Source organism: Mesoplodon mirus, assembly GCF_964341445.2.
Source record: "Mesoplodon mirus genome assembly, chromosome: 2".
Taxonomy (NCBI): Eukaryota; Metazoa; Chordata; class Mammalia; order Artiodactyla; family Ziphiidae; genus Mesoplodon; species Mesoplodon mirus.
This window is the reverse complement of record NC_138977.1, coordinates 123786949-123799315: the sequence shown is the minus strand read 5'-3', so window position 1 is coordinate 123799315 and position 12367 is coordinate 123786949. Positions and strand designations below refer to the sequence as shown.

Below are 12367 nucleotides of genomic sequence, written 5' to 3'. Positions count from 1 at the left end.
TTTTATTCCCGTGTCTTACATTTACATTTTATTAGCTAATCAACATCAACATGCAAAAATAAGCGTTGAATACAAACCTCTACAATACGGTTTCGTGTAAACTACAATGGTTCATTTGATTTGAAAAGTCATCGGTGGTTACTTCAACTGAACTATTGGCTTCTGTAATGAATAGTGTTTAGAGCTAAAGTTACGGAGCCGTCGGCAAGGCCTCTGCAGACCCCGGTCCAGTGGATTTCCACGGATACATTCTCAGGCAGGAGATAAGGCGGCATGAGTGACATGACACTGAGCCTACACACATCCTAACACAGCCCCGTGGGTGCGGCTGCAGGCAGGCGGCGGTCCTGGAGGCCGGCCCCACCCGCGGTGCTGGCGTTTTGGCAGCAGCTCTACAGAGAAGTGACAGGGTCCCTCGTGGCACCGAGTCGCCACAGGTCTGGCACGGCCACCAACGCTCCCGGGCCACGGCCGAGGACTAGCCTGTCCCCCGGGGTTCCTTGTTAGCAAAAGGGAGGGAACTGTGAGAACACGGGGAAGGGATCAGTTCCTATGGTGAAAGGTTCTGGCCTCCCTCCGCGTGGTCAGTCTTTAAAGAAGTTTCTCTGAAAGGTGAAAGCGCTTCAGAAGCGTCGAAGAGCTGACTTGTTACAAAATCAAGTACGAGCTTGTTAAATCTTACTTCTTCTCTTCCCAAGAGTGTTTGTCGTTGCTCACTGATCTTTGGTCGCAAGAAACAGAAAGGCAGGCAGGCAGGGGCCTGCAGCCGCCCTGGGTGCGGCGACCCGCCTACATGATGTACACCTTCTCGGCCTGGGAGAAGTGGAAGACCTCTTTGGTTCTCGGGCAGATGACTTTATCATCCTGCCGGATAGAGAGCAGGGACTGAAAAGAAAGACCAAGCGCATTAAGAAGAGCCAATATGGTTTAAATCAACGTTTCTATGAGAAACGCACAGAACCAAGTCTCGGGAAACAAGTCACTGCATTTCGGAAAAGTTACTTCGGGGAGGTACCCCTGCCCTAAGCCTTCAGGGCCCAGCCCTGCTAGCCCCGCCCACCATCTGACCCCGCCCACTCTTCCTACAGGCCTCGCCCCTCCCTCCGCAGCCCAGGCCCCGCCCTCACGTTGTAGCCGTAGACGTAGCCGTTGGGCAGCATCATGGGCGGGTTGTTCTCGTTCATGACGTCCCCCGAGATCTTGCAGACCAGACGCGAGTTGGCGCAGTGCGCCATGGGCAGGGGCTGCGCCAGCTTGTTCAGGGAGCGGCTGCACACTGGGCAGTCGGGGCTCCGCGAGCTGCCGTCCTCCTTGTAGCACTGCCTGTGCGCGGGTTAAGGAGGGCGGGGGCCGGCCGAGGTTCTAGGGGGTCCCCCGGGCACCTCGGGGGAGGCTTTCCGAATGGCTCGATCCATGGAGTTTGGGCAGGACCTGGAGGCGGCCCGGCTCAGGGCAGGTTTCCACTGGGCACCCCCTCCCCCAGTCTCAACACCGTGGGGCTGCAGCCCAACTAAGGCACGGGTCTGAAGTCGGGGGATGCAGCGCCCGTTTCAAGGTGGAGGACGAGGGCGCTAAGGAGCGGGGTCTTGGACCCCAGCCCCACACTAAGGGGGGCACACGGGGAGCCACTCCCAGCGCGAAGGATACGGTGTCTTTATGGCCGAGAGGCCGGCCTGCAGGGTGAGGGTGAACACGGAGTTGTTCCCCAGCTGGTGCAGCCGGTAGTTGTCGTACCGGAACTGCTGGATCAGCATCCGCCACCGGGCCGGGTCCAGCAGGTCCTGGAAGAAGCGGGGCAGAGTTGGGGTGACAACAGCAAACAAACGCGAAATCTTCTTCCCTGCAGATGAGAGGTGACTGGAGGAAGTCACCCCACTAACCCGCAGGCGGGCGGCTAAAGGGCAGCCTTGACTTCGGCCCGCGGCGAGCCCACTGCTGACTCGCTTTCTGGGACACCGACTTGGGCGGGGACTCGGCTGCTCTGGAGCATGTGTCCTGCGGCCTCGAGGCAAGTCAAGGACTTGGGGCTGCAAGGACAGCTCGGCACGGAGCGAGCTCCAGAGCCTCTTGCTAAGAGCATTAAGGTCTGAAAGGAGAAGCCTTATTCCAGGAAACCACTTATTAGAAGAGAAGATTAAATCATGTCCATGCCTAAAACCGCCCAGGTTTAGACTCAAGAAGAGAGCGCAGGGAAGGAGGGGGAGACACACACACAAGCAGTCAGAGGTTCTGTGTGAGCTCCTCAAGAGTCCTGGCGTACGGTACACGTCGCACTCCAACGTTTAAGAAATGCTTTTAATGGTTCTTTTATCCAAGCCCACGGAGAATGAGGTCCACACCCTGGGGCTGGCACTGCCCAGTGCCGACTCCGAGGCCCTGCGCAGCCTCTCAAAACAAAGCACTTCGTCCCGTTCCCGCTGTGACCTGTCGGGACACGCCTGTGACTTGCCACCACGAGGGACAAGGGTTTCGCTCTCTTAACCAGTCTGCTCCAGCACGTTTCAGGAGTATCTGGCCCCCTGCTCCTGCTTCCAGTACACTCCACTGTCCCAACTCCGTTTCTGAGTTTCCCGCACCCTAGATCCCCCACTTGCTCTGAGCCGAGGTTCTCCTGTGTCATCTTGGTCTTCTCTTTTGTGCTGCTCAATCTGTCTGACCAACCTTCATAGGTGGGAGGCTGTGTGGAGAGCTCTGCCCCGGGAAAGGGTCGCCTGCCCTGGCGGCTGTGGCTTCCGCCCTGGCCCGGAGCCCATTCTGAGGCTCGGCCCCTCTTGTCCGCAAAGCCATGATGGCAGCACTTGCCTGGCTCTTTACAGCCCCTGCAAGGCCGCACCGGGGAAGGAAGGGACACGCTCCATGCCCTCCTGAGCTGGACATCTGGCCCCAAGGGCAGGCCGGCCTTTCTTGCACTTCTAACAAATCTCCAGAGCAGGAAGACCAAATGCTGTGAGTTAAAACCTGAGTTTAGACCTGAAGATCTCTGTGACCTGCGGACTTATATTCCCAAACACTACAGAAGGTGTGAGTTCAGTCAGGGCGAGAAGCTTCCAGCCACCTCCCGAAGGCCTGCGCCACACGCCCTGGGCGGCAGGGGCCGGGTCTGCCAGAGGCCCCACAGAACTCTGCGGGGCAGGTGGGGCTGCAGGGCAAACACTCAGGGCCTTGGACGGAGACCAGCTTCAAGGCCTGGAGCACAGGGCTGGTTCACCACACAAAGAAGGGGTTTTACCCTCTCCCTGCACACGAGGAAATGCCGAGGCCCAAGGCAATGGACAGGGAGGCCCTCTGGGAGGGAATGGGGTCACGACGGTGGAGCCTCATGAATGGGATTAGGGCCCGTCTAAGAAGAGCTTCCAGAGGGCTCCCAACCCTTCCGCCACGGGAGGACACAGCAGAAGTCTGCGACTCGGATGAGGGCCTCACCAGACCCCGCTGGCACCTGATCTTGGACTTCTAGCCTCCAGAACCGTTTGCTAACATTCTGCTGTTCACAAGCCATCTGTGGTGTGTTGTCGCAGACTCCAGAAGGGACTAAGACAGAAACCGGCTACCGGAAGTGGATGCTTTAGGTAACAAATACCTAAACATGGGGGTGTGGCTTTGGAACTGGGCAATGGGCAGCAGCTAGAAACTTGGAGGTGACGCCACACAGAACGGACCATTAAAAGGTGGGCCCAGGAGGAGGAAGGGAGAGCGGCAGGGAGTGCCCCAGGCTCCGCAGAGAAACCTAGGAGCTGTGGACTGTCAAGGCCACTGTGATGAGGCCTCAGATGGAACGAGGATTGTGTTACTGGGACTGGAGGGAGGGCTCCTTGTTACGAGGCGTGCCGAGCCTGGCCGAGCTGTATTCGTGGACAGGGAGCTGTGGGTGATGAGCTGTCTCTGAGCAAAGTGCTGAAGATGTAGCTGGGCTTCTCTTGAGTGTTTATAACAAAAACCAAGAAGAGAGGAATGACTTAAAGACAGAATCGTTCATCAAAAGGAAGCACAACTTCAGCATTTGGGAAACCCTGTTCACATTGTAAACACTGAGAAAGGCTGTTGAGGAGAGGAGACCAGTGGTGGGCGGCACCCAGGACTCAATGGGCCACCCCAGGGAAAACAGCCAGTTTGAACCTCAGGGGAAGGAGAAGGGAAGGAATGAAGGGGGGGCTGTCAGACCTCTTAGGTTTTACAGGACGGGACTTGCGGTGTTTTTCCAAGAGAAGGTTCAAAGGTCATTAGGGCGGCCCCCAGCTGTGGGGGGTATGCCCCTGCCCAGACCCACATGGACCCTCAAGGTCAAGGAGAGCCACCCAAGGGGGAGGGACCGAGGGCAGATGTGCCCAGTGATCCTGGTGCAGGGAAGAGAAAGCAAATCAGGAACAAGCGAGGTCGGGAAAGACATTGGCAGAGCCGTGCAGAGGCCCCAGCCTGTCCAGCCCTGACCAGGCACTCCAGAGAGAGAGGCGCCCCTGGGGAGAGAAAGGGAGCGGTCAGGCACTTGGAACTGCACTTTGCAGCTGATGCGCTTCGGGAGGTTTTCTGATTTAAGTTTTTTTTACCAGCATAATGGGAACAAGATGGGAAAAGTGACCCTGGGTCCCACGAATCAGGCCCAAGACGGGAAAGGAACAAGTCGTGCGTGGGCCACGCTCGACTGTGGCAGTGACTACAGACCAGACCTTACGAGCGCCCAGGGCCCCCAGGCGCACCCTACCTTGTAGGGGGAGATGTGCGTGTCCGGCGGGAACGCCAGCATGCCCATGACCTGGCGGACCTCGTCCAGCTGGCTCCCTTCGGCCTGACTGAAGTGCTTTCTCGCGTGTCTGGAAAAGGACAGCGCGGCCTGTTGAAGTCTGCACTCCCAGCGCCGGGAAGCTGAGCTCGGCTCCACGGCAGCTGCGGGATCCTGGGCCCCGCCCCCACCCAGACATGCACAAAGCCTCGGTACTCAGGCCCCCCCTCCTCAAGGGGATGGGGACGGGCTGCGAGGCACCAAGTACAGAATCCCACCCAGAGGACACCCAGAGGCAGTGCCTGAACGCAAACGGTACCTGCCCGAGCCCTTCCAGGTGACCCTGGGTGCCAGGAACCTGGCCCAACGACATCCGTGGCACCCGGATCCGACCTGTCCCTCCTCCTGCACAGCCCCTGGGGCCCCAGAGAGAGTCCAGCCTTCCGGCTCTGCAGTGACCCCCAGAACAGCCTCACTCACATCCACCGATCGATCAGACCCCGGGCGCTGAGCCCTGTCTGTGCAGGTGGAAACAGCAGGAGGGGGCGGGGACCCCTGCCGCCACGCCTGCACTCCAGCTTCCTTCCCTGAGGCTCCCTGTGGAGAGCAATACTGGCCCCGCACACCCTCTAACCACCACATCCTGGGCTGGGAGCCCCCCAGCCCGGCGCCCCATGCCTCCAGGAGACGGAGCTCAGGGCGCGAGGCTGAAGCTGCAGCAGCGGGAGGACCGACAGAGCTGCCCAGGGCTCTCTTGCCCTGGGGACACTGTGCTCCCCGCTGCCTACAGCCTGAACTGGGACGGCCATTTGCTCCAGGGACCACGACGGGAAGAGTGCGGCGGAGGCCTGGCCCTGTCGGGGGCGCCCGCGGCCTCACCCCTGCTCAGCAATGGGAGAGAAGCGGCCGTGCGTCCCTGGGCAGGGCCCAGCCAGCCAGAGAAGACCTGCCAGACACCCGCCCTGCCTGCCCCCAACCCAGACCAGGAGGGGACCCAAAACGCCCGCCCCGAGAGTCAGGAGAAAGGCCTACCTCACAGCATCCAGCCTCTTGTTCTGCCGGATGAGCTCTATGAACTCCTGGATCCTGAGGCTGAACTCCAGGCAGCTCTGAGGGTGAAGACAAGACAATGGGCAGCTTAGACGGGGTCACCGGAGCCACGTGCCAGCTCGAGGCCACGCGCACAGCGACAGCCGCTCCGAGTAGCCAGGGAGGCAGGGCTGCCACTGAAACCGTGATCTCAATCCACAGTCGTGGCTTTCTGGGCTCTGACGGGCTGGGGCCCGGCCCCTCCCAGTGCAGCCTCGGCCAAGTGTGCCCCCGAGTGCGTCCCTCGGGCCAGGCAGGGGAGGGCAGGGAGGGCCGGCAGGCGGCGCCGGGGGCGAGAAGCAGAGTGAGCCTTCGGCAGCGCAGAGGGCGGCGGGTAACCGCACAGACACAGCGGCCCAGTTCCTGTAAGTCAGCAAGCGCACACCCTCCTCTACCTCCAGCCCCGCCGGCCGGCAGCCCTCAGCCACACGGGGCGCCTTCCACCGCCAGGCGGCTCTGGAGCCAGGCCATGTTGAGGCCTGGGCACCCGGTGGGTGGGAGGGAGCGCTGGGCGAGGACCCTCAGGGTGGGGGCCGTGAGAACTCCGGGAGAATGCTCCAGGCAGAGGGATGAGCCAGTTCAGAGGCCCTGGGGGGGCGGGGCCTGGGGCACTTGGCCAGGACCAGGTGAAGGAGGCAGAGGTAGTGAGAGCCGGTCAGGGGCTGGTTCCTGGAAGAGGCGGGAGCCCCAGGATTTGCCGAGGGTGCAGGGGGGCTGGGGCTGCTGTGCCATGAGGTGGCTGTCTCCCAAAGGCGTCACCTGGGAGGCGTCAGTCCCAAAGCTCCACGGGAGACTCTGCGGGCGGCTAACGGGGCCCCAGCCAGTGGGGTCGCTTGTATGGAAGCCCAAACTAACTGTGAAATCTTAGCGATATCAATCCAATTGGGGCTAAAACCCCTGCGGTTGGGGGTAGAGGGCAAGCAGGCAAAACGAACTTGCGTGACCTAAGGTGAAAAACCTGGATTATTTTACAAAAGAAGTAATTTAGATGATCACATCTTGAACATGGTTTCCACCAGAGACAGAATACATGGAATTAACAGAACAGGACGCAAACCTCACTGTCACTGTCACAGCGCCCAGGTCGCAAGATGGTGTGAACGGTGCTCTACGCCTGACGCTTCAACTCAAGTTTGCCAACCCCGCAGCTCCCCACCCAAGCCCCGGCGTGCACACTGCATTCTGGGGAAGCGCCTGGGCCGGACCCTGGGAGGACACCCTCCACAAAGCCCCCAGACCCGCCCCAGGGACACGGGGTGAGGCCAGGCTGACTTGACCGCCGGACCGTGCTGTCCAGGGCGTCCAAGGCACGGCAGAGATGCAGAGAGCCACTTACCTGGTGCCCACACATCCACCCCACAGGTGCTCAGGGAAGGCGGTCTCCCAGCCCGAGCCCCCCTCCCTGCCCTCTGCACGGGGGACTAAGCCCTGGGCAGCAGTCTGTCCTGACCCCCGACTGGGTGGGGCAGGACGTGGGCCGCCTGGCAGGTGCCGCACAAACCAGTGAAGAGGACACGCCCCCTTCAGAGGCCAGACCAGCAGGGCCGAGAGGGGGAGCAGCGGGGAGAGGCCCCGCCTGCCTCCGGGGGCCCCGTGACTGCTGCTGCTTGGGGCCGCCGGTGGATGTGCAGCCGAGGAGCGTCACAGGTAAACGCTGGGCCACAGCTTTACACAACTGACACGTGGAAATGTGTTGGCGTTATTTGCGGTGGTTCTTTGCTCTCCAGGTTAACCTTCAAACAGTCTGCTGAGAGGGAAGCACACACGCAGGCGGTCACACTCCACGTGGACGGCTACGATCTGGGTGACGTCACGTGCTGCTGGCTGAACACGCCCTGTGCTGTCTGAGAAAGGCGTGGTGTTCTCCCATTTATGACCCCTTCCGAGTTTGCAGACACGCAGCACACACGCTGCTGCCTCTGTTAGCCTGACGTGTCCGGAGACCCAGGTCAACTCCGGAGACTTTCCTTGCTGCGCCTATCCTTGGAAGTATTTCTCAACTGCGGGAAACGTGGGTCTCAGAGTTGCTTTTCTCGTCTAGAATCTCATCACTGATCTGAGGGATCCCTGGCATTTGGCACGGGCACCCGTGACCCCCCGCCCCAGCTCCCTCCCCTCCCTGGCCTGCGAGTGTGATATAGTGCGGGAGCTCATGTGTGCCCACACATGTACGAACTGTACAGTGACTGCGTGCTGACTTGTGTTCAGACGCTATTTTGTACTGAGCACGTTCCGGTGTCGTCAGGTTGTCCTCCAAGTGCGCTTCTGGATGACTATTTATGCTCCTTCAAGTTACATGGCGAGGTCACAGCAATGTGCCATCCGTGGATTCGGTCGGTCCCTGCCAGCCCACCCCCTGGTAGCTGCAAGGCCCCCGCTTTGACCCGGCCCACGTGGTGTGCCCTGGCCAAGCAGCGGTGTTCTCTGGGAGGGAACAGGGCTTGCAGAAACCGCCTGTCGCGACCGGAGGCCTATTTTCCTTCTGCCCTGGTCCCCACCGAGCGCACAGCCGTGGGGGTGGAGCAGGAGAGCGGGCGCGTGTTACATACCAATTCTGGCTTTCCTTTTATGGTTTCCATACCAAGATCCTCACTCTCTTTAGGGGAGCCACTGGCCACTCTACTTTTCCGTCCCGTCTTCGCGTCGTGCTCGCTTTGGCGGCCCTGAGTGGCAGAGAGTGTCACCCTTGGCTGGTGACTATGTGCACACGACAAGCTCAACGGGGCGGGGTTAGAGGCACTCAGTTTAGGACACAGAAGACAAAGTTTTTCTGACAGAGGCAGGAAAGGTTAATACAATCAAGCATTTCTGCAAGCCCTAAGGCAAATGACACCTTTCAGTAAGCATGTTTAAATTCTGCAATTTATGTTTAAGTGCCTACTTTTTAAGCTGCTTGTGGGTCTCAAGAAAGGCTGTATTGGAGAATATCCCAGCCTGGAACTCTGCACCCTGGCAGGCGGGCACCCGCTCCCACTGGCTTCCACACGTGTGTGGGGGCCGACCCGGCGCCAACCCCCCGCAGCGGCCACGCGCAGCGCAAGCCCGGTCAACACCTCGTGCCTTCAGAACCTCATGCTCAGAACTTCTGTCCAAACCATAATGTAGAGGGGGTGCACTTTTCAGGGATTTTACCTAAAACCCAAACGCCACCCCCAATAAAACCCCAAAACCCACACCAAACCCAATAACCCTCCACTATGAATCAGAACCCCAGAACTCTGAACCAACAGGTGAAAGCACTTCGGCTCTACTGCAGGTGGCAAAGCTGCCTCCCCACCCTGCAAGCTCTGCCCAGGCGCGTCCTGCCCCCTCCAAGAGCCCTGTCAGGTGTAGTCCCGCCCCTCCAGGAGCCCCGCCCAGGCGCAGCCCCGCCCCCAGGAGCCCGGCCCAGGCGCAGCCCCGCACACCTTCATCTTGCGCAGCCGGGACTTGTTGTCGTGGCACCAGGCCAGGCAGGTGGCCGTTTCTCGCCTCTCCAGGGACTCCTCCACCTCTTTGGCTGTCAGGAACATCTCGATGTTCACTAAGTCCTGCAGGGAAGGAAGTACCGGCTCAGAGAACGGGACCCCGGACCCGCCTAAGGCCGGCCCCACACAGCACCCGGTGCCCAGCAGTCTCATCTTATAGGAGCACCCCCGCCCCCTGCCGGGGCAGCCCCTCCGTGGGCCGGGTCTGCACAGCAGACAGGCCTGCGCCCCAGTTAGAAGCTGGGTCCCAGGCCCCCTGAGAGCCCAGGCCCTGCCAGAACCTGGGGCCCTGAAGGGCAGAGGTCTGCCCGCCATCACCTCTCAGGGCAGCCACGGAGACCCAGCAGTTCATACTCTCATTTTCTGTGTTTTGCTCTGCAGATTGATTTAAAGTTTAGATTTTTGAGACGGGGCAGCAGGGTGGTTAGGGGCTGCAACTCTCTGCCCTCCGTTGTCTGCTCCCCTCTCTCCATCCCTGAGGCCTGGCAATCTGGGAGGGCAGGCCAAGTGCAGCTGCATCTGCTGGGCTGGAGGATCCCAGTAGGGCCAGGGACCCACAGTAACGAACCCACCAACTCAAGTGCACACCTGCTGCAGTCAAGGGGGCTCTGTGTGGTGCCAGGAAGTGCAAGGCCCCCAGCAAGAGGTTGGGTTACAGCCAGCGAGAAGGACCTCCCTGGTCGCACACGGCAAGGTGAAGAATGCTCAGACATCACAAAAGGAGGGGGGTCATTAGAAGAAAACGAAAATTTCAAAAGGTAAACTTCTCTTCCATCTGGAACAGACTCGAGCAGAAAACGTTAGTGAAGATCGTTTTCTCAGTTACCAGGTGGAACACCCAACACAAACATCCCTGGAACCCCGTGTCTCCAGAGTCCCCACTCAGGCCTCATGGGCTGCTGGGCACTGCAGAGCACAGGACAAGAGAGCTTTCTTGCCCACACTCTCTCAACCAAGGTCTGCCACGGCAAAGCAAGCCAGGAGCTCGCCACCGAACTTCTGTACCCAGGCACCAGGGCCACGTCAAGCTCCCTGCAGGAGCTGTGCTGCAGAAGGACACAGAGTCCTACTGGTGGATGCAGTGTTAAGGTGCAAGCTTTTAAGTAAGAGACACCTATTCTATTTCAAGAGAAAGTCACTGAATGCATATAGCTAATGATGCTGCAGTGAAAACCAGGCACTTACAGCAAAATTAACAGGAAGAAATAATCGAGTACAGTTACTTGGCAACAAGGCGGCACCCATGGACCGCTAGCTCCTGAAGCATCTCCTGCGGAACCAAATGGGTCAAGGGCAGAAGAGCAGCTGACCAGAGGGCCCGGGGTGTGCTCCTGTTGGGGGGGGGGCACACTGGAGATGCCCTGTCAGCTTTCCAGCTCCTGCACGGCCGCTCCAGACAGCGGGCAGGTCAGGGTGGCCAAGCAAGGGCGGCTCTACCCACGTCCTCAGTAGGGACGGCGGCTGGGCCCACAGGAAGCGCCCCCAACCTCCCCGTCCTGACTGCCGATTACGGAACAGGACCCAGTCAGACAGGGCTGGGAGTGTGGCGGGCCGAGCGCCACGGCCACTGCTCCTCCCGGCTGCTACCTGGCGTTGCCCTCCCGAGGGGAGCTCTGACGACGAGGTGCCCCGTGGCTGCCGTAACCAGGACTCACTAATCCAGTTCTCTGCTCACCGCCCTCACTGCAGAGGTGGGCTGCTTTCTCATGTCGCTTCCTTGGCCATTTCTCCACTGTCTTCTTTCTCCTGAACCCTTCCCACTGGGCAAAGGCCAGGCCCCCAGACGACATTCTAGTCTTTCTTCTCCCATTTCCCATCTTTTCCAGTTCTGCTCAAAATCCAAGAGGTGGCCTCTCCTGCCTGCACCCCCCAGCATCCCGGGTCTTTCCAGGTCTTTCCTTTCCTGCTGACGGTCCTCTGACATCCTCGGACCCTCAGTTATGGGAGCCACAGTGAAGATGTTAAACTAGCCAGTGGGAGGTGGGCCAGAGTGAGCGCCAACCACAGTCCGCTCCCGGGAGGCGCAAGCATGGAAGCTGCTAACGCAGGGACCACAGCGGACTCCACCGGGCGTTCCTCCCTTCTTGGCCATCTGCATAGCCCGCACTCCCCCTCCTCGTGGTGTCCTTTGATGAAAAGAAGTTCTTGACATGAAGGAGCTCCAGCTGCAGCCTCTTCCTGGGAGGCCTCGCCCACCCCAAGGCCAAGAGGATGTCCTCCTGCATCTGCTTCTGAAAGAGACTTGGATTTCTGCGCTCTGTGTGAAGCTGGGGGCTCCTGTGGAAACCCCCTTCCATGACTGTCTCCTCGACGAGGTGCATGCCAACCTTCTCGGGCTGTGACCTCCTTCTGAGAACCGCCAGCCCCTCCCCCGCCACCCTCCGGTCCCTCTTGGCACTTCTGCAGACACGTCACCTTCACCAAATCTCATCTGGCTTCGTGCTTCTCCCCTCTACAAGGTGCACGTTTGGGGGCCAGGAGGCGTGGGGAGCTCGTGCCCCACCAGCCACCGCAGGTGTGCATGGCCGCACCCTCGCAGGTGCAGGGGGGTTGGGGGGGGCACGCGGCAGTGAAGCCTGACGCCCACTGCAGATGGACAGGCTGTGCCAGGAATCTCACTGAGGCTAGGAGAGCCCGTTGGTCAGAAGCTGGCCGTGCTGGGCAGGGGAGGGAGGGGTGAGGAGAGCAGGCACCAGGGACCACTGGGCACCGAGCTTAGACTGGTGGCCCTGCTGTCCACAGCAGGAGCCTGGGCACGCGGCACACGCAGCTCCAGGGAGCTGCCCGGGGCTGGGGTGCAAGAGTTAGGAGCCCCCCGTCCCCAGCCCCACTGCACAAGTGTGTCAGCCACATCGAAGGAAAGGCCTAGGGCTGGAACTAGACAGGGACATGGACACAGCAGGAAGTGGGGCCAGGGCGCACAGCGAGGACCTGCAGATGCCGGTGTGGGGGTGACAGCACGATGCTGTCAGGGACCCAAGGCCACCTGCCGGGACAGGGGGCAGGGTCTCATGCTGGGGTTTCGAGCCACTAGGGCTGAGCCCCTCAACCCAGGGTGGGAGCCACGCACACACGGGTGACATTTAAACCATGC

The 12367-nt window shown here is 60.2% G+C and overlaps 1 protein-coding gene across 3 annotated transcripts in view; it reads right to left on the bottom strand.

Annotated features, from left to right (window-relative positions):
• Positions 1–12367, bottom strand: part of MAEA (macrophage erythroblast attacher, E3 ubiquitin ligase) — a 31122-nt gene continuing 18755 nt past the window's right edge. The window contains exons 4-10 of one of the 3 annotated variants that reach the window (XM_082629690.1): positions 9214–9336; positions 8356–8469; positions 5750–5826; positions 4700–4808; positions 1648–1781; positions 1128–1323; positions 1–885 (exon numbers count right to left, since the gene is read on the bottom strand). In XM_082629690.1, coding sequence (XP_082485816.1) covers positions 790–885; positions 1128–1323; positions 1648–1781; positions 4700–4808; positions 5750–5826; positions 8356–8469; positions 9214–9336 — 849 coding nt within the window. In that variant the 3' untranslated portion in view covers positions 1–789. The remainder of the gene's footprint in view (positions 886–1127; positions 1324–1647; positions 1782–4699; positions 4809–5749; positions 5827–8355; positions 8470–9213; positions 9337–12367) is intronic. The other 2 variants (XM_082629691.1, XM_082629692.1) reach the window with 2 other exon arrangements.